At 35.8% G+C, this 26,813-nt stretch overlaps 2 protein-coding genes and 1 long non-coding RNA gene across 43 annotated transcripts in view; 1 reads left to right on the top strand and 2 right to left on the bottom strand.

Moving 5' to 3' along the window:
* Positions 1–5,147: 5,147 nt before the first annotated feature.
* On the bottom strand, positions 5,148–6,990 carry Cpr5 (cuticular protein 5). Its single transcript, XM_083052664.1, has 4 exons — positions 6,951–6,990; positions 6,313–6,484; positions 5,552–5,769; positions 5,148–5,336 (listed from the first exon to the last, which is right to left on the bottom strand). Exons 1-4 carry the CDS (start codon positions 6,960–6,962, stop codon positions 5,151–5,153), a joined length of 588 nt encoding a protein of 195 aa, XP_082908790.1. The 5' UTR covers positions 6,963–6,990; the 3' UTR covers positions 5,148–5,150.
* On the top strand, positions 5,304–8,316 carry LOC145944378 (uncharacterized). Its single transcript, XR_014426664.1, has 3 exons — positions 5,304–5,425; positions 6,302–6,527; positions 7,787–8,316. It is a non-coding gene; the product is annotated as an uncharacterized LOC145944378 (long non-coding RNA).
* A 297-nt stretch (positions 8,317–8,613) lies between these two features.
* The window catches only part of Shot (dystonin-like protein short stop), a 100,836-nt gene continuing 82,636 nt past the window's right edge, over positions 8,614–26,813 (bottom strand). For 17 of the 41 annotated variants that reach the window (XM_083053088.1, XM_083053089.1, XM_083053091.1 and 14 more), the window contains 18 exons: positions 26,774–26,785; positions 23,733–25,857; positions 23,399–23,646; positions 22,943–22,996; positions 22,192–22,269; positions 21,610–21,781; positions 21,393–21,510; positions 21,083–21,312; positions 20,875–20,992; positions 19,438–19,500; positions 17,540–17,691; positions 14,476–14,635; positions 14,268–14,399; positions 13,975–14,158; positions 13,370–13,432; positions 12,818–12,928; positions 12,347–12,406; positions 8,614–12,175 (listed from right to left, as the gene is read on the bottom strand). In XM_083053088.1, the coding sequence (XP_082909214.1) occupies positions 12,016–12,175; positions 12,347–12,406; positions 12,818–12,928; positions 13,370–13,432; positions 13,975–14,158; positions 14,268–14,399; positions 14,476–14,635; positions 17,540–17,691; positions 19,438–19,500; positions 20,875–20,992; positions 21,083–21,312; positions 21,393–21,510; positions 21,610–21,781; positions 22,192–22,269; positions 22,943–22,996; positions 23,399–23,646; positions 23,733–25,857; positions 26,774–26,785 (4,240 nt within the window). In that variant the 3' untranslated portion in view covers positions 8,614–12,015. Of the gene's footprint in view, positions 12,176–12,346; positions 12,407–12,817; positions 12,929–13,369; positions 13,433–13,974; positions 14,159–14,267; positions 14,400–14,475; positions 14,636–15,431; positions 15,494–16,555; positions 16,663–17,539; positions 17,692–19,437; positions 19,501–20,874; positions 20,993–21,082; positions 21,313–21,392; positions 21,511–21,609; positions 21,782–22,191; positions 22,270–22,942; positions 22,997–23,398; positions 23,647–23,732; positions 25,858–26,773; positions 26,786–26,813 lie in introns of all 41 variants that reach the window. The other 24 variants (XM_083053082.1, XM_083053099.1, XM_083053066.1 and 21 more) reach the window with 19 other exon arrangements.

The following is a 26,813-nucleotide window of genomic DNA, read 5'->3' as shown; positions in this document are numbered from 1 at the left end:
ACTATAAACATAAAATAAGGATGCGTCGCACAGAGTCCGCGTCAAAAAAGTATTAATTTCTAATATTTTAAACCGAGCCAAAAATTCATCGATTATACATTTTAATAGTACATTGATTACAGAATCTTTTGGTACCAAGCAGACAACAGCATACAAACTTTTTCATTTGCTATACATAAATTAAGGATGCGTCGCATAGGGTCAGCGGTAAAAAAGTATCGATTTCTAATATTTTAAGACGAGCCAAAAATTCATCGATTATACATTTTAATAGTACATTGATTATATAATCATTTGGTACCAAACAGACACCAGCGTACAAATTTTTTAACTTGATATACATAAAATAATGTTGCGTCGTATTGGGTCAGCGGTAAAAAAGTATCGATTTCTAATATTTTAAGACGAGCCAAAAATTCATCGATTATACATTTTAATAGTACATTGATTACAGAATCTTTTGGTACTAAGCAGATAACAGCGTACAAACTTTTTCATTTGCTATACATAAATTAAGGATGCGTCGCATTGGGTCAGCGGCATATATGTATCAATTTCTAATATTTTAAGACGAGCCAAAAATTCATCGATTATACATTTTAATATTACATTGATTACAGAATCTTTTGGTACCAAGCAGACAACAGCGTACAAACTTTTTCATTTGCTATACATAAATTAACGATGCGTCGCATAGGGTCAGCCGCAAAAAAGTATCGATTTCTAATATTTAAAGACGAGCAAAAAATTCATCGATTATACATTTTAATAGTACATTGATTGCAGAATCTTTTGGTACCATGCAGACACCAGCGTACAAATTTTTTAATATGATATACATAAAATAAGTATGCGTCGCATAGGGTCAGCCGCAAAAAAGTATCAATTTCTAATATTTTAAGACCAGCCAGAAATTCATTGATTATACATTTTAATAGTACATTGATTACAGAATTATTTGGTACCAACCAGACACCAGCGTACACATTTTTTAATTTGATAAACATAAAATAAGGATGCGTCGCACAGGGTCAGCCGCAAAAAAGTATCGATTTCTAATATTTAAAGACGAGCAAAAAATTCATCGATTATACATTTTAATAGTACATTGATTGCAGAATCTTTTGGTACCATGCAGACACCAGCGTACAAATTTTTTAATATGATATACATCAAATAAGTATGCGTCGCATAGGGTCAGCCGCAAAAAAGTATCAATTTCTAATATTTTAAGACGAGCCAGAAATTCATCGATTATACATTTTAATAGTACATTGATTACAGAATATTTATACAAATATAACACATAAGGCGAATGTCAAAAATATTAATCAAGTTTAAAGTATTATAACATATTATTTAAATCATATTATTATTTTATTTTATTTTATTTTGGACTAACTGTCAAACTGCTAACTGCTAACCCTCGTGATGACAGCCTTTCGATGCTACGAGTATAACACACAACGCGAATCGACAGAGAGCCAATCAGCATCGCGGAAAAGCGACAACAATGTCAATAACATGCCTTTTTTAGAAAGGGGATTATATAACATATTATTTATAACACATTATTATTTTAATTCTCATAACATATTTTTATTTTAAAATTTAATTAGCAAATTAACATTCTAATAAGCTGATTTTTCAAAAAATATTATACGAGTTTAAATAAACTTTATATAATCTTTTTAATAATATTCTTTTAAAATTGAAGAATGGCGCGCACGTAACGCGCGCTCGTGTCGTTCTAGTTTATAAATTTTGAAAAGAGACAACTTATTTCAAATCGAAACTTTTTTAGAATTTATATAAAAGTATTTCTCTTAAATTTAATCGTTCTACTTAAATTATTCAAATAAACCGAATTAATGTGCATTAGAAAGAAATATTTTTATATAAGTTTTTATATAAATTCTAAAAGTTTCTATTTAAAAATAATTATCTTTTCACAATGTATAAAAGAATTCCATTATATATATCTGCTTGTTAATGCATCGAGTAGAAAGCTTTAGCGTGTACGATAATAATTATTTAAAATATTAATTATTTTGGTCGCTATAATTTAGATTTTATACTTGCGTGTTACACATCAACCTGTTGTATGTTATCTCTCCATGCTAGAGTTGTTTCGCATATACAGCGAAGTCACGAATTCGGCAATTCTCAATGGAACGTATGCTGAATCAAGGGAGGATTCCATTATTACGTAATAACTCTCAAGATTTGACACACAACGGAAGAAACGGGGTGCCGGGGTCTCTATAATAGTATGCAATTTAGACGCGGTCGAAACAGACAACACCGCGTCGTCCTGCGAAGCGTAAATCATGGACGCGGCACTAGTCCAAGGGGGGTTGCACACGAGAAGGAAAATGGAGGGTACAGAGAAGTGCATATCTTAATTACAATATTCCCACGGGCGGAACAGAGGACCCTTGCCCGCTCTTCGCCGACCGTCAACTCTCCTCCTCCTCTCCTTCCCCCTTATGCCATCCCTTAACCTTTCTCCAGGCAGCTTGTAGGAATTTAATTAATTTGCCAGTGGTTTGCTCCTTGTCGCCACTCTGAAATATTGTATCCTTCCCACCCTTTAAAACCCCAACCAACCGTCGAATGCACCGCCTTTGCTCCGGACTCGCAATCTGCGCACGATTATCACGCTCGGGGGGTTGCTCCCTTCGCTATCTCTTATTTCCTCTCGTTCCCTTTCTCTCTGTCTCTAATTGATAACGCATTTGGCGAAGAATCACGTATCATGATAGTAATTGCCGCGGCTTTATTAGCTACGCCGGAAACACCAGAAGTGGATAGATAACCAAGTGAGAAACCCTCGTTGTAAGCCGAAATTTTCGTTACGTGTGCGCTCGCCGACCTTTCGGCGAATAATAAGAGTAAGTTTGCGCGAGAGGGAAGTTTTCGAGATTTCGCAGAAACCGAAACACTTGAGAAACTTGAAACTTTCTTCGCCGGAAGAGAGATGCTCCGGGAATATGCTGCACAGGTCGACAAAGTGAAAACGCTCAGCGACCGATGGTTGCTCAGTATCAAAAATCTTTTGAATTAGCGTGAGGTATATGAAATGACAACGCGACTTTTATAAATATCACGCTCAGGATTTATACAAAGAATTTATTTTCTGATTAAGCTCTCTTTGTGAAAAGAGAGCAATTATTCATCTTTTTATTTTTTAAATTGTACAATAACTTGATAAAGTACAATCAGAGCAAAATCCTACGCGTATTATGTGTACGAATATGGTTTATAATCATTAGATCGTTTGAATGTTCTCTGTTATAACTTTCCGGAGACTATATGCTGGTTAGTATATATTTCCGGATGTTTGGGGTTTCTCTAAAGTTCCAAGTTTCACAAAGTACCGGATTTACCACAACTCCCTGATTTCTGGCAAGTTTTAGGTTTCGCATCCCTTCGATGGCGATAATCAGATAACGTTAAGAATCGTTGCATATTATATACTCTCTACGATATAGTATTTCGTCCTTTGTTCCTCAATTTCGCTACATCAAGTTTTGCAGTATATGTCTTCTAATAAAGTATTTTTTTCAAATAAATTAATTTAACAAAATTGGATATATTTTTAATCAATTACTATTATATACATAAATATATATATTAAGATATAATAACACACGATAATTAAAAGGGATCTCGTACTTTAGGTTTATGACATCCTTCAATGGCATACTAAGAGAATTAATTTTGAACCGAAGACGACGTCGCGCAATATATATAAAGACGCCTGGACTAATCGATACTGCTTGTTAGTTTTGCCTCTACATCAGTCAGTACATATTTACTTGTGTATGACTTCGTGCTTGATGTATCCTTCGTATCGCGGCATGGTATTGCGCCACTATACACCTAAATTGCCATGCGCATGTTTAAGCTTCGCCGGATTGCATTGCGCGATATTGGAAATTACATTGACGCGATTCATGTTGATAGAATGTAAACCTAAATTCTCTCTCCCTCTCTCACACACATTCAATAGACTGTATTACATAGTATTACATTCTCTGGAACACTCTTGAGAAGTTTAACCGTCCAAGATTGCACATTAAATCATTAAATATTTAAATGCAATCACAGAGGGGGAAGAAAAATTAAGAAACTTATTTATTTTTATTATTACGGTTGAATACTCTTTGAAACTTTTTCACTAGATTTTACAAAATAATCAACATAGAAAGAGAGTAAAATTAGAAAGAAAAGAATGCAAGAATTAAGGATATTTTTAACTGTTAAACACGCGAAGAAATATGTGCATTCAAGAAGGAATCATTGGATCTAGCAGGATTCGATGAGGATTTTCGCCGAATAATTCATCATCCACGATTTCAGACTGCTGCTGGAAGATTAGGCTAAAGATTAAGTCCCTTGGTCCAGTGTGTTACGGTTGAAAAAAATTATCGTTGTAACCAGAGGAAATGCGGAGACTCGCCGGAGATAACTTGGCTTAGAGAGATTAGACGCGAAGAGAGTGCGAAACCGACGACACGAGGAAAGATGGATGGCGACAGAAAAAGGCAACTAAGCAGCATGTCTGCCGTTGAAAAGCTGAGAGTCCCTGATTCGACCGAGCGCGAATGCTCGAGCGAGCTCGTAAAAAGCACGCGGAAACGGCCGGAAATCCTTTGGTCGCGCCATTAACGGTGATTTCTCCTAAGCCTCGTCGATCCTCTTCCCTCGTATCCTCTCGTCGATGTCAACTCCATTTCGACTAATCAAGCCGTCATTCATCGATCATTCGACCCGCGATCTTTCTCGCCGCGATATGTGTCGGAGCATCTTCCATCTCCTGCATCTCTCATCGAAATTAGCAATAAATTCGATTGTTCTTATTCTGAGGATCATCATCATTGAAAATGAAGAGACGGGGTTGCTTATCACCTTTACCAAAAATTTTTATTTCAAGATACATAGAAATATTTTAGGTTTTTAAATAATATAGATAAATATAATAATATCTCTTTACGCATATTAATAATCTATACTTCAGATATACTTCGGCTAAGAATAATGTGAGAGATGCGCAAGGACGGGCAGGGAAACACTTTCGATATGCATCGTGGTGGGAAGCCAAGTAGCGTCGATCGAAGCGGAACCACCGGCTCTGTCTGATGCAATTATGCACGCGTTTCATGGACCTTCACGATACCGCCATCCGTGACGAGAGCCTGCGTGCCGTAAATAGATCCCGATCTAACTCCCAGGCCGACTCTCACACCCACCAGTCCCGGATTCGCGGCCACGACGTTCGTGGTACCCGAGATGAACGGCTGTCTCACCAAAGAAGAGCCCAAGACGGTCGCCTGTACAATCAAACAACGGGACCCTTTGAAGCCGAGTTTTTAAGCCATTGATTTTTAATTTGCAAGATCTTTCGCCGATAATTTTCTTGGTAAGAGGAAAAGTCAACTCCAAATTGAGCAAGGAATCTCCCTCTCTCCTCTCTCTCTCGTTTTCTCTTTTGCGGAGATTAATGGACCGTGGGAAAGAGCGCTTTAAAGTAACTGGATTATACGACCTGCGGGTGAACTGCAACGGCGACCGGTGCCACGACGGGATGCACCGCTGCTGCTGCAGCGGCGGTGATGCTGGGATTCCGCTGTACGATCGCGTTAAAACCGTTGATGGGATCGGCCGCGTAGGAGACGAGGCGCCGGGCGCCGTCGGGCTCGATTAAGCTGTAACTTCCTTGAACTACGTCCCCGTTGCGAATTTCCTCCTGCGCCTTATTGTCGCCTGAAAAGTACGTGTTTATAATACTCGAATAAAAGTTTCACGTCTCGAAGATGTCTCTTTCATTGTTTCGACGGGGTATTTCATTTAAGTTCAATCCACGAGCAAAGTCCCAGAAATTCTATATATCCTATATATAATTCTATAGAAACTCCCGACAACAAATGGCTGAATTAAATAGTATCGACAGGAATTCACTCTGCGAATTTGGTAACATCGTTCAAACTCGACTTCCTTTTAATTACGAAGTTTGTCTCGCAAATCTGGACATCTCTCACTTTTGTTCCATCGAAGGTTTAATCGATGCACCTAATATCGATTGCACATTTTTAATTTTATCTCGAGTCATTATATCTTCAATTACTGACACTTAATAATTTTTGTAAGCGAAAAGTATTTGTGCATAAATAATTTTTCCTTAAAATTAGTAGCTATGCACTTTTTAGATAAACGATCTGAATTCTGTGCATTTAGTTCGAGCTGCGCTAATTACAATTAAACGGAGGGTCTATAATATCTACGAATTATATCGCAGGGATGTTATACCGGTGAGACCATCTGCCACGCTATAACCGAAGCTATATCGAGGATGTGAATTGTAGTTTTCGGCTCTGATAACCGTTGCAGCTGGTTGTTGCGCGACAGCTACTGCAGCTGCACCTGGACCAGTGATCTCGGCGCGGGCGATGGCCAGTAAGGCGACGAAATAACCGATAATCTGTGCATCAAGAAGGAAATATCAGATATCGTCGGCATGCTAGGTGATTAACTCAAATATGGTTTCATATAGTGTCCTAATATCGCTGATATTCCTAGTCAGATGCATCGTAAGGAATGCATTGAAGCTGCAATGAAATATAAAATTTTATATCCAATAGAATCTTATAAGATCTTATTTAAGATTATTTTCTTCGCGAAATATATATATACACATTGAATAATATCTCGTTAAATATTCTATAAGGCGTTTATATCTTTTTGAAACATAAAAAAGGCAAAAATATTAATTCATTAAACTTGTTTATTAAAAAATCTTATTAACTATTTTATTTAAAAAAAAACTTTAATAAATAGTTCATAAAAAAGAAATGGCGAATTAACGTTACGGTTTCGCTATGAAAAGTACAAGCGCAAAACCCCCGGTTGCGAAAATTAACAAATAATAATAAAATGTAGAATATTACTTTATAAGACATGATGATCGACGTGGTGTCTCGTATTCGTTGACTGACTATGCTTTACACGACTTGGAGACACTAGATTTTATACCGTGTCGAAGGGACCCCCCGTCTTTGCATCTCTATATCTTCCACCCCACCCTCATCGGGGTCAGTATACGTACATTTTACTATGCGGATTATAGATAAAGTATAATGTGCACCGTATGCAACGTGGATTGCAACGTACGCGATATTGCATACCGCTGAAAATTCCAAGAGCGTCATATGAACTGAAGAATATAAATATCTGATTAAAAAAAAGAAGAGAGAGCCTTCTCTAATTCAATTTAAAATTCTCTCGAGAGTTAATATTTCCTCGGCAAAATTAAAATCAGACATATTTTCATTCCGGGTGGATCAAATTTTTGCATTATATTTGTCTTTAATACAGATATCATATTTTAAACCATATAATTAATTTTATTATTATCTGAGAAAATATAACGAGAAAAAAATAATTAAAAAACCATATACATTGCATGCTAATAAAAACTTAACATTCACAAAGAAAGCCATTTAATGCATTCTAATTTCTAAAAGAAATTTAATTTCTCGAGATTCCAGTTTTATTTCGATGGAATAATTAAAACCATGACTTATAAAAAGAATTATAATGATATAATTCTCTATATATGTATATATTTTTTTAACTATTTCTATAACATTCAAATAAAAAATTTAATTTCGCGAAAAGAAACTGTCATGATTATGTCCAAAATATTTATTATCCATAGTGTTATAAAACCTCTTTATAATTTTATCAAATTAAACTAAACTATCTCGGCCCTATATTTTAATAGGACCGCGAAGGTCTCGGGGCAGCCAGTTGACCTGTAATCAAACACTCGATCAAGGTGGTCCAGCTAAAGTATGCGCTAAGAGGGTGATCGTATTCAGTAGCACTGATGTAAGCCAATAATTAATGTCATTGCGACATATTGAGTAATAAAATCTCGTCTTTATAAGCCGAGGATTGTTGGGCCGATTTTTGATTAAATGCCAGCATGTTTGCTTCATATATAGGTCAAGTAAGTCTAGTAGAGTAACTCGAGGATTCACTCGAGGAATCATATGCTCACGCCAGTAACTCTACCTGCGTTAATCCACGTGTGCTATATAGCTATGCGTGATATTGAGTATCTGAACATTCACGTGTGTTCGATCCATACCGTAAGAAATAATTGGGATCGGCTGTACGGGATGCATGGACATTTCATTATAAAAAATGTAATATTGCATATCTAATCAGAGGCTATATTATCTCATCTTTTTTCCATGTAAATTAATTCATTTAATTATGTAAATTAATTAATTCATTTAATTATATAAATTTGCACTTTTCTTTTGCATGAAAAAAATATATAGCTAAATTTGTTTGTAGTATGTCTATAAAATCAAAAATGAAATCGTTAAATATATATTTTAAAATAAAAAATAAAATTGTTTTATACATATTTTATGTAATCTACAGAGAAAGAACATAAAGAAATATAAGAAAAGAAAAATAAGAAATAAGAAATAAAATAAGAAGAAATAAAACATTTTCAAAATTATTGAGAACTCTCGAAGATCGGAAAAACATTAGGAGAATATAATTAGGTAGCATATAAATATATAACTCTTCATGTAATATTCAAAAAACTCATTTATTAATCATTTATAAATCTTCTTTTGCTGTTTATACACACTTCATACTAGTTCATATTTATGCAAGATCCAAAAAATATTTTGCATTTGTTACAATATTAAGTTTTTTTTTCACACGTTTTTTGTATTAACATTATTTAATATTTCCCCTATTGGCTTAGTATATACCGCATAGATTATAGTTAATCCAGTTATTTCTTACGTTCATGGTTTGATCGTGGATGCGGTGGCTTCATCATGCATGGAAATATTATATATATTTCATATTCTGGATATCAAGGATTAAATGTTCACTAAAGTTATATCTAAAGAAGAATGGTCAGATCTCTGAGCCATAACGAGAGATAAAATGACTAAGCAAGTGGTCTGTTATTTTTAACTGTTATACTCTTTTTAAACTTAAATTACTTACATCTTTAGATGTCTATTCTGTCCATTATAAAAAAATTCCGAAGCCTATGGCACATCTTGTAACAATGTGCTAATAATTATTATATTGAAATATATCACTGCGGTTGCTATATCATACTTTTTATCAAAAACTTCGAATCTAAAGCTAATTAAAATCAAAGAAGGAAGGATGTAAGAGAACACACACAATATAGAACTGTATGATAAACACTATTTTGATACTTTACACATTTTTTTGACAGTGATTTCTTTCTTACACGTACCACCGACATCCGTATATTCCATATCTCTTTCCAACAGCATTAACACATTTATACCGATTACAATGGTCAGTAATATAATAGAGGAACATTTTTATACACTTGTAAAAATGTAGATTCAGAGTGTCGTAAAAACTGCACAAAATTCGTATAGACATAGAGATGTATCTTCGTATAAATTACATGTCTGCAAATTATGCACGGACAGGAGCACCGTAAGGAGATACTTGGTAAGCCTTATTAAGCGAAGCATGCACAAAGCTGTCGTCTCTTCCATCAGATCCTCCCGAAATGTATCCGCTTGATATATTATACATTGCATCTGCCAATTAACATTAAAGGATCGGAGTTGGCACGTTATCCTCGTTTGGGAAAACCCTATCCGTTCTCATAAAATCTCGCTACGTAGCCAAATAGCAATGCTTGATGTAGGCATCATATCGACATGTAATCAACGACAGGATTTGTATCCTGACGATAACATCCGCGAGTTGAATTAGAAAATACAAACTTGAAAAAAAATATGCGCGCACGCATTAAAATATTATATATACATTTTTACATAGGGTCCAACATTCGCTTAGGAAATGAGAAACAGAAAAGAAACGGGAGTCGAGAGTCCCATCATTGAAATATGTCATGTGTGTGCGTGTACCTGTTATGTATATTCTGTCACTGCATTATTATTATTATTATTATTAACATTGATACAGTACTTCTCGGTATGTGAAAAAGAAACAAAAATCGTACCTTGAATTGTTAATAAGATTAATCGCATTTACGTAATATTTATAAGAGGCAGCGAGTTATATTTCGTTATATTAATCGCATCTAAAAATATACATGTAAAAAAAATGGAAATGTCTTTTTTCAGAGTTTCGCTTTTTTTACCCGTCACCTAACAGGCCACTTCACGCAACGGAATATATTTTACTTAGCTATTCACACAATTTTCTTTTTTAGTATTTTAACGATGTTAGGTATGTTCTTTCGAACTCTTAAATCTCTCGCGTTAATCGATTATAATTATTAATAATTATTGTATACATTTATATAATTAAATTACATAAGTATATATAATTAAATTATATAATCATATATATAATTATAATTATATAATAATTGTTTATCAATTATTATTAATCATTAATAAATCGATTCGCAAACGTATAACAAAAGCGAATCGTAAGTTAATCCTGGAGCGGATGCATATATACGTGACTTCGTCACTCGATACATTTTTATTTAACATCTGTCATCAAAATTTATCATTTAAGTAATCTTTTATAACGTAATATTACTATTTTATAGTAATATATTTCAATGCTCGAAAAACAAGCATAGAAATTGACATATAAAAGAGTTCTTTAAAAGAATATGTAGACATATAGAAAATAATGTTATAAAATTGCATTTTTTAAATGCGACCGCTCGAGGATTAAACTTATGCGTAATCATAAATTAGATTTGATTACTGTCATAGTTTTCTTAAAAACCATGAGATATTCCGTTTCGCAAGAACATAAAACATGTCAAAATATTTCTCAAATCAATATACTAATCTTAAATAAGATTTTCATTCAAATAAATAATCATTCAATATTTATGGTTTGCGAAATTATGTTTTCTCTATTGCTCGCATATATAATATAAAAAAAAATTTATTTAATTTGAATTTAACAAAAATATACGACTGATCAAACATTTACGATTCCATTTGCGAAACGGATAACAAAAATAAATGTCGAATTACAATCTATGTATCAGAATCTAAAAACGCATACACAATTTATTTTGTTTTTTAACAAATGCGCATTAGATGTTACTTACTCGTCGTATAATATTAATACAAATATAAGTCAAGCAAAAATATTAAATAAATTAATGTCTTCAAGTATACAATTTGCTCAATATCAGAAGTCGAAAATCTCATCAGGAGAACCCTCGATGGTTTTACATGACAATATAAAACACGCAAAGGTATGCGTGCAATAAATGAGCAAACTATGCTAAATTATAAAAGTAGTTACAGGTAACTAATTACACTTGAAAACACAATAAGCGTAATTATAATACATATATATCGCTGATTTCCTTTTTTTTTACGTTAAAATCTTTTCAGTATAGTATTGTCCTTATCGAGAAAGCCGGCGAAGATGTTACTGTATCTCGCCTAAATATTTTCAATTATACAGCATTACCCTGCACTTTCGGTAATACCAAGATTTAGGTATTTGTAACAATAATTTATGTCACTGTGGATTATTATAATCTATATATAGATATACGCTTTAAGCACTCTTCTCTATATAACGCGGGCACAAAATAAATATATTTCCTTAACTGTTTGCAATCCCCCTTATCCCCTAAGAGAGTATCAAATACTCATTGGTATATTCGTATAATTTTAATGGCATTCAGTACTTGATGAAAACTCAACGAAATGTAAAGATCATATCGTAATTTCTATATTCCTCATTTGCCTATGAAATTTTGATCAAGTTAATTTGGCATTCGTATATTACACACGCACTATCTATCCTCTCTCATCTTACACAATATAACTATTCGTATGTTCCCTGTAATACCATGCAGCCATTTTTAAATTTGCGACGGGGACATTTTTATATTTATATATAGTTTTCTCGCTCAGGCATACAATATGTATAATACGCAAATTTTTCACAAGCTATATGTATCCGTTAATAAGCTTATAATCGGAACGGCGCGCGTTGTTCGATCGGCGTGGGTTTTCCCTTTCGTGTACTCGGGGTCGTTCCTGACACGGACGTGTCGGAGGCTCCGGAGGGTTTCCTCGATAATTTCGACGGCGGTAGCGGCGTGCTGGATCCACTGGACGGTGTGCGTACCCTGTAACAAATAATCACGTAAGGAAGTGCATAAGGAATGCGCATCCGCATGCGTTATACCTTTCAACACTGTTGAAATCGCTATCGAGATACCTTTTTCTTTAGACAAAAATCTTCTAAGTGAACGAGTCAAAAAAAGACAAAATTTGTGAATGAATATTAATACTTTTACCTAGCTTGTTTAATGGCTGTTGGTATGTTAGTTGCTGAATTTGTACACACGGAGCTGCTCCTAACATTATGAAAAAAAATATTGTTAGTTGACAAGTATAAAACGATCACAATCACACACAAGCATTCCACAAAATTCGTAATAAGCGATAACATCCAAATAACAATATTTCATAAATTTTAGCTGCATTCTCGACATGAACGAAATAAAAAATCGCCAATATTATTATTAGATGAAGCAAGCTATTTTTGTCAAATGACTTAAATTATGCAATGTAATATGCGAATGCATAATCAGATATTAATGATAGATGAGATATCAAATGTCAAAATAATGATGGTATCAATTGCGAGAAGAAACGCAGACACAACAGACGAAAACAAAACATTCGTAAGAAGAAGAAGAAACGAAACGAGTGTAAGAAGAAACGGAAAACAGGTTACACATGTAAAAGCGCAAGTTCAGCCATACCCAGTGGAATCAGTAGAAATCGTAGAATGGTTGCTTTGAGTCGACATATTGCTGGTGGTCGACTGAGGAGATTTTATATCCACTCCCACATACACAGGTATCCTAGAGCGGCTAAGGCATTACGAGCAATCGAAATGTCATTTTATTGCACAAACTGTATATATTGTATATAAGAGTATACGACAAAGGAATCTCTTTTTACATCGAGAATTAACGAACAAAAAAACAGAAATGAAGAGACAGAAACGAAGATACAGAAATGAAGAAACAGAATGAGAAAAAGATACGATCAAGGATTGAAATAAAACAATAAAACAAGTTTAAATATATCACCGTCACCACGTCTTTTATATAGAAAGCGATACCCTATACCGTAAAACACCTTGCAGCATTCCAATATGTGCTTTGCATTTTGTTTCTTGTTGTAATTTTTATAAATGCGAAATAAAATAGAATGATAAAGACAGAATGCAAAGCGCAAAGCGAAAGCCGCAAGAATCCGCTTTCCCAGCCAGTTTTACTCGAAATTGTCGATTCATTAATTTGCTTTACCTGATAGGTGTTCCGACACCAGTCAGGGTTGGAATGCTTGAAGCTCTATGGATTGAGCCAAACCTAAAAAACGTCGTTAACCAGATCCGTTAAATTAATGATTATTAAATTATTATATCGATTGATTAGTCGTATAAATGTTTTGCGATTAACACAAGATGTAATAAGGTTCGATCAATCGATATATAATGTCATCGCGTCGCGAATCCCTTGAATTAGAAAGCTTCGTTTCTTTATGTACTAGTACTTTGACGGTATTTTACGTGGTACGTATCGAATGTATGCAGTGGAAACATAATATAAAGGTTTAAAAAAAAACAAAAAAAAACAAGAAAAACAGAACAAAAATAAAAAGAAAAATTCATTCGGTAAATAAATCAATTGCTAGGGAAAAATAACATATCGAACATTCCTCGAACCATCGCAATCAGTTTTCAATGTAAGATGAGATAATACTAGATGCTCGATTATCGTTAATCTAATGCAAACGTTATAATAATCAGTTAATGTATGTTTTTATTGAAGGCACACACACTGATGCGAGTTAGTTCGTGATCTGTTTTAAATTGTATTTCGATGAAAAATAAGTTTTGAGGACTACAAACCTGGAAGGCACCCCGCTGGCGGGACTAATCAATCCTGTCGGGGTACGGGGTCGCGAGCTTGAACCGTTCACCGGGGTCGTAAGTCTCCTACCGGATATACTGTTATGTCTACTGGATGTCGGTGTATTGCTGGAGCCACCCATGACGGTTCTTCGCGGAATGCGACTCGGAGTGCACGAATCGTCTGCACAACATTTAGACATAACATTTAGAAAATTTATTTAAGTGTGGCGAACAAAATAAAGATAAAAATATATATAAAGTAAGAGCTTATTCATGAGTTTTACTCGTACCATCCAACGACTGCGTCGATCCATATCGACTGGGTGGCTTGCTTCCTTGTCGCGATGCAGGTCGACTACTAGGTCTGCTAGCAGGTCGGGAGGCAGGTCTTGAGGCTGGTCTGCTAGATGGACGGCTACCACCTGCAGATATTGCGACATGGTTAATTGTAGATGTTATTTTTAGAAGGTTTTTAGAGAATTTAGAATGATAGCTTACCGGGCGTTACGGTGGATCTATAAGGCGTGCTGGTTTTCCTAGCAGTTATCTTGAAGGAACTTTCGTTATCGCTAAGGCTGTCCGGTGTGCCGGCGCTCAAGGATGAGCGCGAGGCTCGCGTTTGACCCATAGGTACGCTGCGAGCACTTCGTTCTCTCACCTAGATGATTTAAAAAAATTGATAAATTTTACATGTAAGCGTAAGCTGGGAAGCAAAAAAGCCATCGTGATTTGTGTTTAATCAACACAATCATCAGATGTATGATTTTGTGTTACGCGTTCTCTGCCGCCATAAACAAAATTATTAAATTATCAACACCGTAAAAATATATTCGTTCTAATGCAAATTGTATGTCACATGTAATATGATAAAATGGTTTTGACAAAAATTTATTAAAGAGCTACTGAAGAAGGAAGAAAAATATCTTCTACTTAAAATACAATATCATTAACTTTCGTGAATTATTTAATAAAAATAAAATTAAATAACATTTAATATAGTGGAAAAAATATTTGTATTTGTATAAATTAATTACTAGTAAATTCTTTTGATATTTTTACGGTAATATAAGATAATGCTTCCTCTAACATTTACTACAAAAAAGTCTACAGCAAAACGTAAAAAAACTACTATAATATATAATAAATAATATATTAGACTTCAATTATTACTTGAACATATATATAATTTATTGAAAATACGTAAATAAGTGCAAGAACGCAAAAAAAATTAATTTTTATGTAAATCAATAAATGTGCCCAAAAGTTTAACAGGCAACACCAATTTGTACACAGTAGCCAACTGGTAAAAATCTACCGATTTGCAGACCTTTATACTTTTGTCGAAGTGCTGTTTCATTGTTGAAAATAATAGAGATTGAATAATATAAGAATAAAATAAAACCGCTACTATTTTTACCAGAGTGGAGTAAAGCTATACTGTCATGCAAACTTACCAGAAGATGTTGGGAGAGATACAGTAGCTTATGATGATTCGAGGTATCTCCGATCAATGCCACTACACACGCAGTAATACGACATTCGTTATGCAAATTCAATGTTCAATAAATCAACTACATATCCCCGATGCGTGTCCGTTTCGTCGCAATAATAAACGCGTGTTTTATTCCAGTAAATTTATTTTCAAAATGTCTAACTGCTTAAAAAAAAGTTTCGCGTAAAAAAAATTGTTCTCAATAATAATTAACGCTGTCGAGATTTCGAAAAATGCACCCGAGAATTGAGGAATTGAATTTTTTCGAAAAATTGCGCGAGCTTACCGTTTAAGATTTGTGTTACATTCATGAAATGAAAATCAGAAGTCTCTTTATGCTTATATATCGTAGGATAGATTGTGTCAATAATTCTCTACCGAGGGGCAAAGGGGGCGGGAATTAGAGGCGTCCAAATAATTCTGACAATAAAAATCAGATATATTCGACGATCAAACTAAAGAAAAATCGATACAAAGTGATAGCAAGTGAATGATGCGACAAGGTGTTACATTCCACAGAATTTGGCGCAACATGTGCTACGAATCTCTTTAATCGAAGTGATCAGATCGCGAAATATATCAGACACGCAAGAGATCCTCGTCATGCGTTCCTTATAGAGAAATGGATGAGCACGAGGCAGAAATAAAATGACATGACATGACATGACATGACATTTGTGTAATAATAAACTGAAAATTATAAAACTTAAAAATAATAAAACTTTTATTTCCAAGCCTCCTATCCATTTTCCTTTACTTATTATTCTTAAATATGATAATCTTCCGACATGCATTCATCACATTATAAACTGCATCGCGATTAAAGAAGCATTTGTGATAGATTATAAATAATATTACATTATTCATAATCTCTCTCTCTCTCTGACAATTGCTTATTCATTGCGATCTTCGTGATATACATATAGAGAGAAGAATAGCGCAGAGAGGACACAAGCAGACACAATGACAGTCTACAGAAACATGTCAAAGTGTCGCGACCATACTGGAAACCCAAACTCAAGTGTGTCAATGTACAACAACATCACACGAAATGGCAATAGAAAATTGAGAAAATTCGTTATTTACCCAATGATAAGAGGGGGCGTGCATGTGAAGGGGATACGAGCACGGGAGGTCCTCCTTTTGCCTCAAATTCTCAAATATCGGCATCAGCTGGCTCATAAACTCCTCCGCTACACCACAAACGAAAATCTTTAGATTCCTCATGCAATCACAGCAATCCCTCTTTATCGCTCTTTCAAAACTCTCTCACTCCAATGAGTGAAAAATATTCCTGAAACGAACAGCTACCACATCTCCACGCTAAAATAATACGTAATTCGTTCTTCCCTTGATCGCAAAATCGACCATTTGGATTACAAATCGTATAGAAAAGAAAATATTTCACAAATTAATATAATTACTTTCATAATTTTCCTTAACATTTCGCAAGGATCGGTGATTGGTATAGAAGTTGGGATGTGTCCTTTCGCCAAAAGCAACGGGGTCGGGAAAGGATTTCCGGAGAAGATAGGCAAAACATTTACGAAATCGCGTCTCCTGAGGTTGGACGAAAAATTCAAGACGCAGACATAACGCATCTAATATCTGGTCTTTAATAGATACAGTCGAATCGTTTTCGCAAGATCGACCGATATGATGAAACTAAACAAGCGTTATTTCTTTCTATAGCTGCATCTACATGTTCAAACAACAACGTAATTGTCTGAAAAACTGCCATGCTCATGCGAAAAATCAAATGGCTAGGTTGACCAATTTAGGAAAACGTTGTCGCATACTTACGTAGATTCTCGATGACGACGAGAGTAGAACATTGAGCTGTCCAGGTAAAAGTTATACGTGCAACTGAATTTTTCTACTCTTCTAACAATAAGCCAAAGTCTAATCTTCTAATCTACTGATTCGGTGTGAAAATTTCAAGAGAGAGTATTCAACAGTTTGTACAAATTAACGGCAGAGAAATAAAAAAAAGAAATTCGGTGAAAATGAGTACTGTACGTGCTTCGTCGCATATCAAGCCCTAGCTCGACAGTGACTCGCTTTCCTTACCTTGGTGATCGGTCCAGCATTGGCAGAGGATATCGGAGTACGCTGCAACGTCGAGGTCGGACTCGGTTTGGATCGGAAGGCCGTCATGGTTTGGCTAACACCATCCGCCAGTATGAATTGCTCCCGCAGCTCGATATTCGTTCTTCCCTTGGCTACAGTGTGTTGCGTGCACGCAGTTAGGAAAGAGGCGTTGGGGGATGCGGGGTATATGAGAAAAGGTGCCAGAGAGATTTTTGAAATTTGCACAGAAAACCCGGAGACAGAGAAAGAGAGAGAAAGAGCGAAACGATGACATCGAGATGACATAACGAACGCGGGAGAACGATGTCGTGTTAGATCAACAACGAGGTGGAAAAAAAACAAAAAAAATTGAGTAAATATCGGAACGACAACATCCGGAACGAGAGTTGTGAATTGTATGAAGCGGAAGGTGTGACGATATATTTTTTTTTTACAGATTCACAATATCAAAGGCATGCGCGTTATCAATGAATAGCGATAATAATGGACAGGGAAAAAATAAAAGGCGAAAAAAATGTATCACGATATGCGTGCATGTTTCGAGTACGTGTATGTTTAAGTGGCGTATCCAGGTTCGTATGTATGTTTAAAGTGTCATGGAAAAAAAGAAAAGAACAGCGTATTTAGAATATATGATCGAAAAAAAAAGTTCTAATTTATAGTAAAATCGAGATAATTTCGGACACATACTTATTAATAAATATAATTATTTAAGACAAAGTTATCATATCACGGAGAAAAGATACAGTCACTATCTAAATATTCTGCCACTGAGAGACTCAATTTTGTAACAACATTGATAAAGTACTCGTTTCAATGTTTAAGATATTTATATAAAATGTACGATTAGCAAGAAAATTATCTTATCCGCGAGAAATATATAATTTTTATATAATTTATTAATTTTTTTTATAATAAAAGCGTAATGAGTCACGTCGCTTATTTTATCGTACATTTTATAATATATATCTCAGAAATTAATTTACGCATCATACTCGTAACCATGCCAAAAGAAACCAATGTATCTCGGTTGAACATTTTAATGTTAAATTAAATAGAAAAAAAGAAAGAACGAGAAGTTTTAAGTATATTTACATATATAAAATTTCCTTCTCGTTCGGTAGGAAATTTAATTAAAAAAATAATAATATACTAGAAAACACTAAACATGCATTGGTCATCTTGTAGCAAAGACATGAAAATTTCTACAGAGGGGCTACGAGAATGGATCTTTGCAAATAAATATATAAAACAGTCACATTGAATATATTACAAGATTGTGCGAGGATAGAGAGAAAAATAAATCGAATAAATCTAATTCAACCAACCACCCAAATCAAGAAATTGCAAAAGTATAGACCGCGGAGAGGAAAGAAAAAAACGAAAACGATTGCGGCATAACTACGTTCGTAAAAAATTCTGCATCACTAAACACAGACTCTTTTCGCAACACTGACATTCGATTCTTCATCGAAGTGGCGAAACAATAAACATTACGCAGCGCAATAACTATATAGCTCTTGTATTTCACTTCGGTACCAAATCTATTATATTTACCTTACCCGGAAAAGTAGCCAATCGTTCAATCACATGATACAAACGTATACGCACGCATATAGACATACTCAAACAAAAAGATGACACTTGAGAAAATTAGTCCGGAGTAAGCGAATAACACGTCATGCGTCATACGTAGGGATGTTACCTTCATGGCCTATACTAAGTGTAATAGCAATTATCGCAGGACATTATCTCTCTGTAAATATCTCGCGCATAATTGGAGTTTTGTATGAGACTTTTTAATAATCAAACAAGCGAGTTTTCTTTTTCGACGTATAGACCACGAAGGAATTATGTGCACGTAAAACAATTCTCACCGAGCGGACACCAACCCTCATGTTGTTCCGGTTTGTTAGGATCCGGTATTGGCATTAGGAAAACTTAACGAGTTAATCACGATTCGAGAGACAGAGTCGATTAGAAAGCGGCGAAATGTACAGCCATGCAATCATTCGTCGCGGTTTTCGTCAAGATTTTTTACAATTCGCGAAACGCATTCAAAAAACAAATTCGTAAAACAAGAGTCATACAGAAATAAAATAAACGGAAATATTTGTCGTAGAGTTGGATGTACAGGATGTAAGAAGGAACGGAACGGATATAAGGAATAGTTGTGTTAGTACATAGTCAACAAGATATTAGATTATATATGTCTACTGTAATATTACCCTTTACCTATTCTCTATCCATAAAACAATATCTACTATACCAGAAAAGATTTTTTGACGGAGGAATTAGTGATTATCTTGATATACCAGAATTAAGATGAGTATTAATCGACGAAGTGAAAGAGATAGAATAAAAGAAAAGTACGATAGAGCAAACGCACATTTCTTTCATTTAATTTAATACACAGTCGAATTAATCATCATGCAATTACTGCGAGTAGCGCGAACATAAAATACAATGTGAGAAAAAATTATGTCGACAATAAACAATTTCGAATTTTTAATACCCTTACTTAGCAATCAAATGGTAAGGAATTAAATCAATACGTGTGGTAAAAAGATGGTTACTAGATAAGCAAAAGCAATAAAAACAGCGAATGTGTACACTACCCTCGATTATTCGTTAAATGCTAGATATATCTACTGTTAAATATCAAATATTAGATTTACATTCAGTTACGTTTAATGTCACTGTGATTAATGGCAAAGTTATAACACCTCAGGAGTCGAAATCGTATATGTATAATAATAAATATCTTTTTAGTATCAGGATAATAGCGTATGAAGTTTAGTTATATCGAATCAATATTCAACTACACTTTCGTTAATGACAATGATATTCTCACAAATGGCATTACTTATTCGTATATTTAATGCAGCAAAGCAAATTAATATCGATTAATATAAAACAAGAACGAAAACAAAAACGTTAACGCATGATATTTATTAATGATGTTATTAATAATAACAAATATATTTAAGAGTACGTCATTTTCGAAAATTAGAAAATTAAACAGGAACGTAAGTTTAATTGCCTCTTAGGAAAGGAGAGAGAAAAGGAGATAGTGTACTGATATTTCTTTTGAAAGTTATTTCAGTTGCTTGTAAAGAGCAATTCGTCTTTTAGAGATATTTCGCATTTAGCAATTGACCTGCTCGATTAATTACGGGTCCACCATTCGGTCAACCAGCTTTCTCTCGCTATTAAAGAATTGTGAATTGAAAAAAAAAACGCGACTTATCTCAGCCTAATCTCGGATCGTCTACAAATATTTTGTAGATGAAAAATTCGCGGGGAATACTTACCGCGACAAGGATCGTTCTTCAAAAGGAATTCATCTAGGGCTACCCAGCCTCCACCAACACGTACCATGACAGTGGAACGTAAGATTCGGACTAATCGCAACTTCTGGCTGTCACCAAACTACAATTCCACATATCGTGTAATTAAAATATATTGTTAATATTAATTAACTGATTGTTTATTAAAGCTATAAATTATAACTATACGTACCCTATATTTTCCTTCGCCAACTTGGAAAACGCGGAACTTCTGACGACACGTACACAACATAACTAGCCGCTTAACTTCGTCGTGTATCTTGTCAGTGTCGTTATAGGTTCGTCGTTCCTCCCAGTCGGGTCGCAGAGCGGCGATGAACTCTTTCCAATCTATCAAGCCCTCGCCATGACGATCGAAGAGATCAGCAACAGCACCCATCTCCAGACGAGAAGTATCGAATTCTACAAATTACAGATTCAAGATATTAGAAAACACGCACAGCGCGCCGATATGCTTTCGTTTGAAAGAAAATGACAAGTACTCGTGTTCATAATTCCTTGAATAAAGTCCTCCCTCGGAATAAGTCCATCGTTGTTCTTGTCCATCTTCCTGAATAAATCGGTCAGTCTGGATTTCTTGTGATTCATAAATTTCAGGAACTGCAATTAAATAATAAACATCGTATTATTTTACACGAACTGTCTTCCCCAAAAAACCAGACAGATTTATCTGAAAATTTAATTAAAATTTGTACTTACCCGCTTGCGCCAATCTTCCCAGCTAAAGTTAGCAACGCGATCCAACTCCTGAATATAATTGTACTTGTCCTGCAGACGACGTTGTCGTTCCCACGCCAGCATCCAAACGTGACGCCACTTATCCCAGAGCAGCTTGACTCGCGGACTACGGAATTCCGGCTCGGCTCCTTTGCTGCTCGTAAGAAAGGAAACACATCATATGAAAAAATATATACAAACTGTCTAAGTCTAAAAATTGATGAATGATATCTTGTCTGACAACTACATCATTTCACAGTAAAAAATTGTCAAATATTCGCGAAAATAAAGAACTGAATAAAAAAAAGTTCAAAAATACATATAATAAATATCGCATCTCTCTCAAGAAACCCAAAACTTCACACTTTTAAAACAGACGATTTTGTGTGAGCGAAACGAGGAACAGTTCATCAAACCCAGCCACACTTCATCCCGCAAGAAAACAAGAATCCCATTACCGGTTCATTAGCGAGTCGTATGATACGTCGAATCGTACACATTAAAACTTATGATTCCAGATGAAAATAGAAGCGCAGAATGAACTGAAATAAAAATTAAACGAACCTTCCTTTAGGGGGGAAGCGTGGACCGATGTGTGGCAACGAAAGATCTGGTGTTCTGTCACGACCTGGGCTGCCTCGGCTAAACAGGAACATGCGTCACATCACTCAAATACTTTCTACTAAAGAAAGCATCTATAGAAAGGTTGCTCGACATCTCGATACACGATAGTCTATCTAGTTTATAGATTGTTTTTTTTATGTGAGTATTGGACTCTGTGTGAAAAATGGCGAGATTTTTTTTTTATCAAATGTATAATTTTTTTCACGCTAATATTTGATAAGTTATATTTATTATAAATTATATTTGACTTTAGAATTAGAAAATCAGTTCCATTTTATGTTGGAAAAAAATTGTCAATTGTAACGATATCTTAAGCTATATGTATGTATTATAATGACGTAATACATATAACATGAATTATGTAAGTAACAAAATATAAGCGACACTTTAACGTAACGCAGACACTTCAAACATTATGGACAACTACAAGTGAAAAGCAAGTGAGACATTATTGATACATTTGATGTTATTGCTAAATCGAAAATTTTTGCTATTGTGAAATTATTGTGCGGATAGGAATTAATTGTATAGTGAAAATGTGTTGTGTGTCTTGAATATCAAAACATTAACACAAAAAGAAACTTGTACATCTACTAAAAATGTGCGTATTAAACACGCTATACTTACGAAAAAGCTGTGCGATTAAGTTTAGTACGTAAGAAAGATTTATGTTACGATGAGCAACACGCACCTTTGTTTACGAGGCTGAGGCTGCTCATGCTCGCTATCCTGATAGAGATCCTTACTGAAATTCCATTGCAAAAGCAACATATCATGCGACAGTTACAGACACAAAACACAAGAGATTAAATACATAAAAAAATCTCATAAAAAATTGCAAGCAAAGTGAAAAATTCTGGTGATTCTTTCAAATACGGTGATCTGAAACTTTTGCTACAATTGCAATATGCATAATAAGATACATGTAACAAACTAAAATAATTCATTAAATACATAAAGACACAAATGTAACACAAATGACTAGGATGCAAACTTAATAATTTGAACACAAAGCAGGTATAACAGCTAACACAATACTTTGCATGAATGATACTATCAGCGTCCATATCTGCATTCGTAAAATCGGAATATGCAATTATATATTATAACATGAAACATATAAATTTTTATATCGATAAATACGTACGTAGGCGCAGGCGATCTAACTTTCGATATTTTTCTCGCATCCTTAATCGGCTTAATTTGACGGGCCTTGCACACGCGGTCGACTTCGTTTTGCCTTCGACTGGTGTTCTCCATAAATTCTCTGTGATCCGCGATAAGCATCTCAAGCGTAGCCCTGTCGTCGGGCAACGGTTCCGCCTCCAAGACGTTCAAAGTGTTCTCCAAACCTTCAAGCCAGGCTAACAGCTCCTCGAGAAGATTGTCAAGATCCTGAGAAATGCACACAATAACAATATCAGTATTTTTTTACATAAGATAAAGTATTACACGTATATAATATATAGTGTAGTACGAACTTGCAGTCCCTGCATGTGGTTCTCCAGTCTTTGATTCCTTTGATAAGCCCAAGTCGCCACTTCTTCCCACCTGGATTGAATAATCGTGATCCAGTGTTTGATGACGGCAGCACCATCGGGATGCGCCTTTCCGAGAATAATATGCGCCAACTCTAACGTGTGATTTTTCTCAATTTCTTTAGACTGTAACTCGCGGAGGAATCTCTGGTGTTCCATCAGCTGGTTCCTGCTCTCTTGCTCATCTTCCGGCAGCGGTCCGGCGAATCGCAACTTCATCTCCGCGTCGCTCAACCATTCCAACAACACGTGCACGGCTTTGTGAAGTCGTTCAGCCTCTCTGAGGGCTTCCTCCAGCTGCGAGGACTTCTTCGACGAGAGACTGGTCACTCTGTCCCAGAGACTGTTCAATTCGGACAACTGCGATCGAATCATCGACGCGTCTTCGATGGAGGCCTTAGACTCTAGCTCGCGACCAGTCTTGATGACAGACTCCATTTGCGAGGCACGAGATTCCAGATCTCTCTCGAAGGTTCTATGCTGCTCCATTAGATTGGTCACCGTGTCTAGATCGCCGTGCAGCGGTCCGGTGTTGGCCAAGTATTTCTCGGTCTTGCTCAGCCATTCTAGCAGCGCTTGAATCGCGTCCTTGAACTGTCCAGAGAATAATAAGGCCTCTTCCAGTTTCCTCTGTCGATCCACGCATTTACCGCAGACCGTAGTCCACTTGTTCTTCAACTCGTTCAAAAGTTCTCTCAAAGCAGGCTCGTCGGTCTTCGGCGCTTTGTCCTTCAACATTTTGCCATTCTTCATAGTGGTATCGTACGTGCTTTGCTTAGCACTCAGCGCCTTCTGTATCTCGCGATGTCTATTGAGGCGTGATTTAATCTTATCCGGATCGTTACCGCCAAGTCCATCAGCAGCGACTTCATCCAATGTCTTCTCGGTTTCATCCAGCCAATACATCAAGTTCGACCAGCTGTCGTGGAACTCTCTAGCTTCCTTGTAACCATGATCTAAAGCCCTCGTTCTCTCGGCCGACTTGGAGACGACACGCTCCCATCTGTGTTGCACGCTGACGAGCAAGTTCCTTATAAGAATCACATCCTGTTTTTGAGAAAAGTATTTGAGATGAGTTCCCTTCTTGTCGAGATTCAACATGGTCTCGCGATGAACGCCGACATCCTTCTGGAACGCTTTATGTTCTTCGATTTGTTGAAGTATGGTCTCCATGACCCTCGAGACGGGTTTGAGGTTTGTCAGAATCTTTTCAGCATTCGTCAACCAATCGACGAAGGCCTGTAGCGCGTTGTGGAACTCGGTGGCTTCCTTCAGGGCGATTTCCAATTTGATCTTTTTATCGCTGGCGCGCGCCAGTACATTATCCCATTTCTGTTTCAACGTTCGCAGATTGTGGTTCAATCCACCGGCGCTGGTCGTATCCGCTTTTTTTAGATACTCCTGCCCCTGTTGTAACACTGTCTCGACTTTTGGACGGTTTTGTTCGAGCTCGTTGTACACTTCCATGAAACGCTCCAGCTGTTCGGATGCCGTCTCGGGCAATCCACCAACAGGCTTGGAAGCTACTATCATACTATCAACATCGCCCAACCACGACAGCAGATCCTGTATCTCGGCGGTAAAGGATTGCGCCTCTCGTAAGGCGTCCTCCAATTCTCGCTGGCGATCAGCGGCGCGTTGCAGTAGATCTCGCCAACGACGATTCAGCGTGCCTAGCTTATCGGCTGTAGTGGACGCCTCCGCGGTACCCTTGCCATCCTCGATTAATTGACGTCCAGCGTCGTTCAAGGTGTCAACGCTCGTCTGATGAGCCTGTATGTCGTTCACTAGAACTTTCAGCTTGGCCAACTCGACCTCGATCACTTGCGGGTCGCCCGCTACCGGCCTGAGATTATCTAAAGTAATGTCGGTTTTCTCGATCCATACTAACAACTCGTCCAAGGCGTGCTGGAATTGACCGAGTCGCAATAATGCGTTCTCCAGTAATCGTTGCCTCTCCACCAAACCTCTCAATAATCCGTCCCATCGCCTGTTCACGTCACCGAGCGGTTCCTTGATGGCTGCTGCTTGTTCGGAAGTGGTTCTTTCCGTTAATTCGGCCGCTTGCCTAAAAAAGATGATAATGTTAAAAAATGTATCGCGATATATTTCTTGATATTATATATAGCAACATGTATAGAACGTTTTTTTAACATGTATATGTTGCTACATATATGCTCGAGCAACATAACATTGAACACCACATTATCTACAGGGAGGACGGGTATAAAAATTTCAACGAGTTTAACTACCGAGGGAATTAATATCAACTGAATTAATCAATGCCGCTTCCACATTATTTCTGTCAAAATTATAAATTGTATTATCATCTACGAATTCTCGTGTGGTTGATCGCTCGATCCACCTGCTACATGCGGATGAGCAATTTATTTAAAAATCCCTTTCTAAAAAAAGGCATGTTATTTATGAAGTATTATAACATATTATATTACTTACAAAATATTATTATTATTAAATAATAAATAAATAAATATGATGTTTTAGAAGTCGGCCAATAGAGCCAAGCGCGAAAATTAATTGGCCGACATATTGGCAGACTTCTAAAACATCATATTTATTTATTTATTATTTATTAATATTGAGAGCCGATTAAAAAAAAAAAATATTTCTTAAATTATTATTATTTTAATTATAATAATATGTTATAAATAATATAATGTTATAATATATACTTATTTGTCCGCAATTAATATTTTTTGACAGAAATCAGCTGATCAGCTGATCAGCGACAACAATACTTGCCAGAATCGACTTAATGCCTTTTTTTAGAAAGAGACTAGAACAAAACAAGCGCGTGCTCGTGTTGTTCTAGTAACAAATAAGGGAAGGATACAATTAAACGTGTATGTAAATTGTGTTAAGGACTGCAAGATTAAATTAAAATGGGACGAAGTAGACACGATGACAACAACATGAAGCCATGCTCTAACTACCAGCGACAACACAAAGAGAGATTGACTTGCCTTGTCAGACTCCTATGTTCGGGAACCGGCGCAGAGAAAA

Source organism: Prenolepis imparis, unplaced genomic scaffold, assembly GCF_030444845.1.
Source record: "Prenolepis imparis isolate NDT839.2.m4 unplaced genomic scaffold, iyPreImpa1.0 SCAF_13, whole genome shotgun sequence".
In the NCBI taxonomy this organism is placed as follows: domain Eukaryota; kingdom Metazoa; phylum Arthropoda; class Insecta; order Hymenoptera; family Formicidae; genus Prenolepis; species Prenolepis imparis.
This window is presented reverse-complemented; position numbering and strand designations above follow the sequence as displayed.

What these genes read in the sequence shown, in the direction of transcription:
- Cpr5 (XM_083052664.1), bottom strand. An exon ending in CGTGGCAGATGGTCTCACCG is followed by an intron (nt 5,770 to 6,312) that starts GTATAACATCCC and finishes CGTACTTTTCAG; the next exon opens with GCGACAATAAGGCGCAGGAG. An exon ending in CCGTTGCAGTTCACCCGCAG is followed by an intron (nt 5,337 to 5,551) that starts GTCGTATAATCC and finishes TTGATTGTACAG; the next exon opens with GCGACCGTCTTGGGCTCTTC.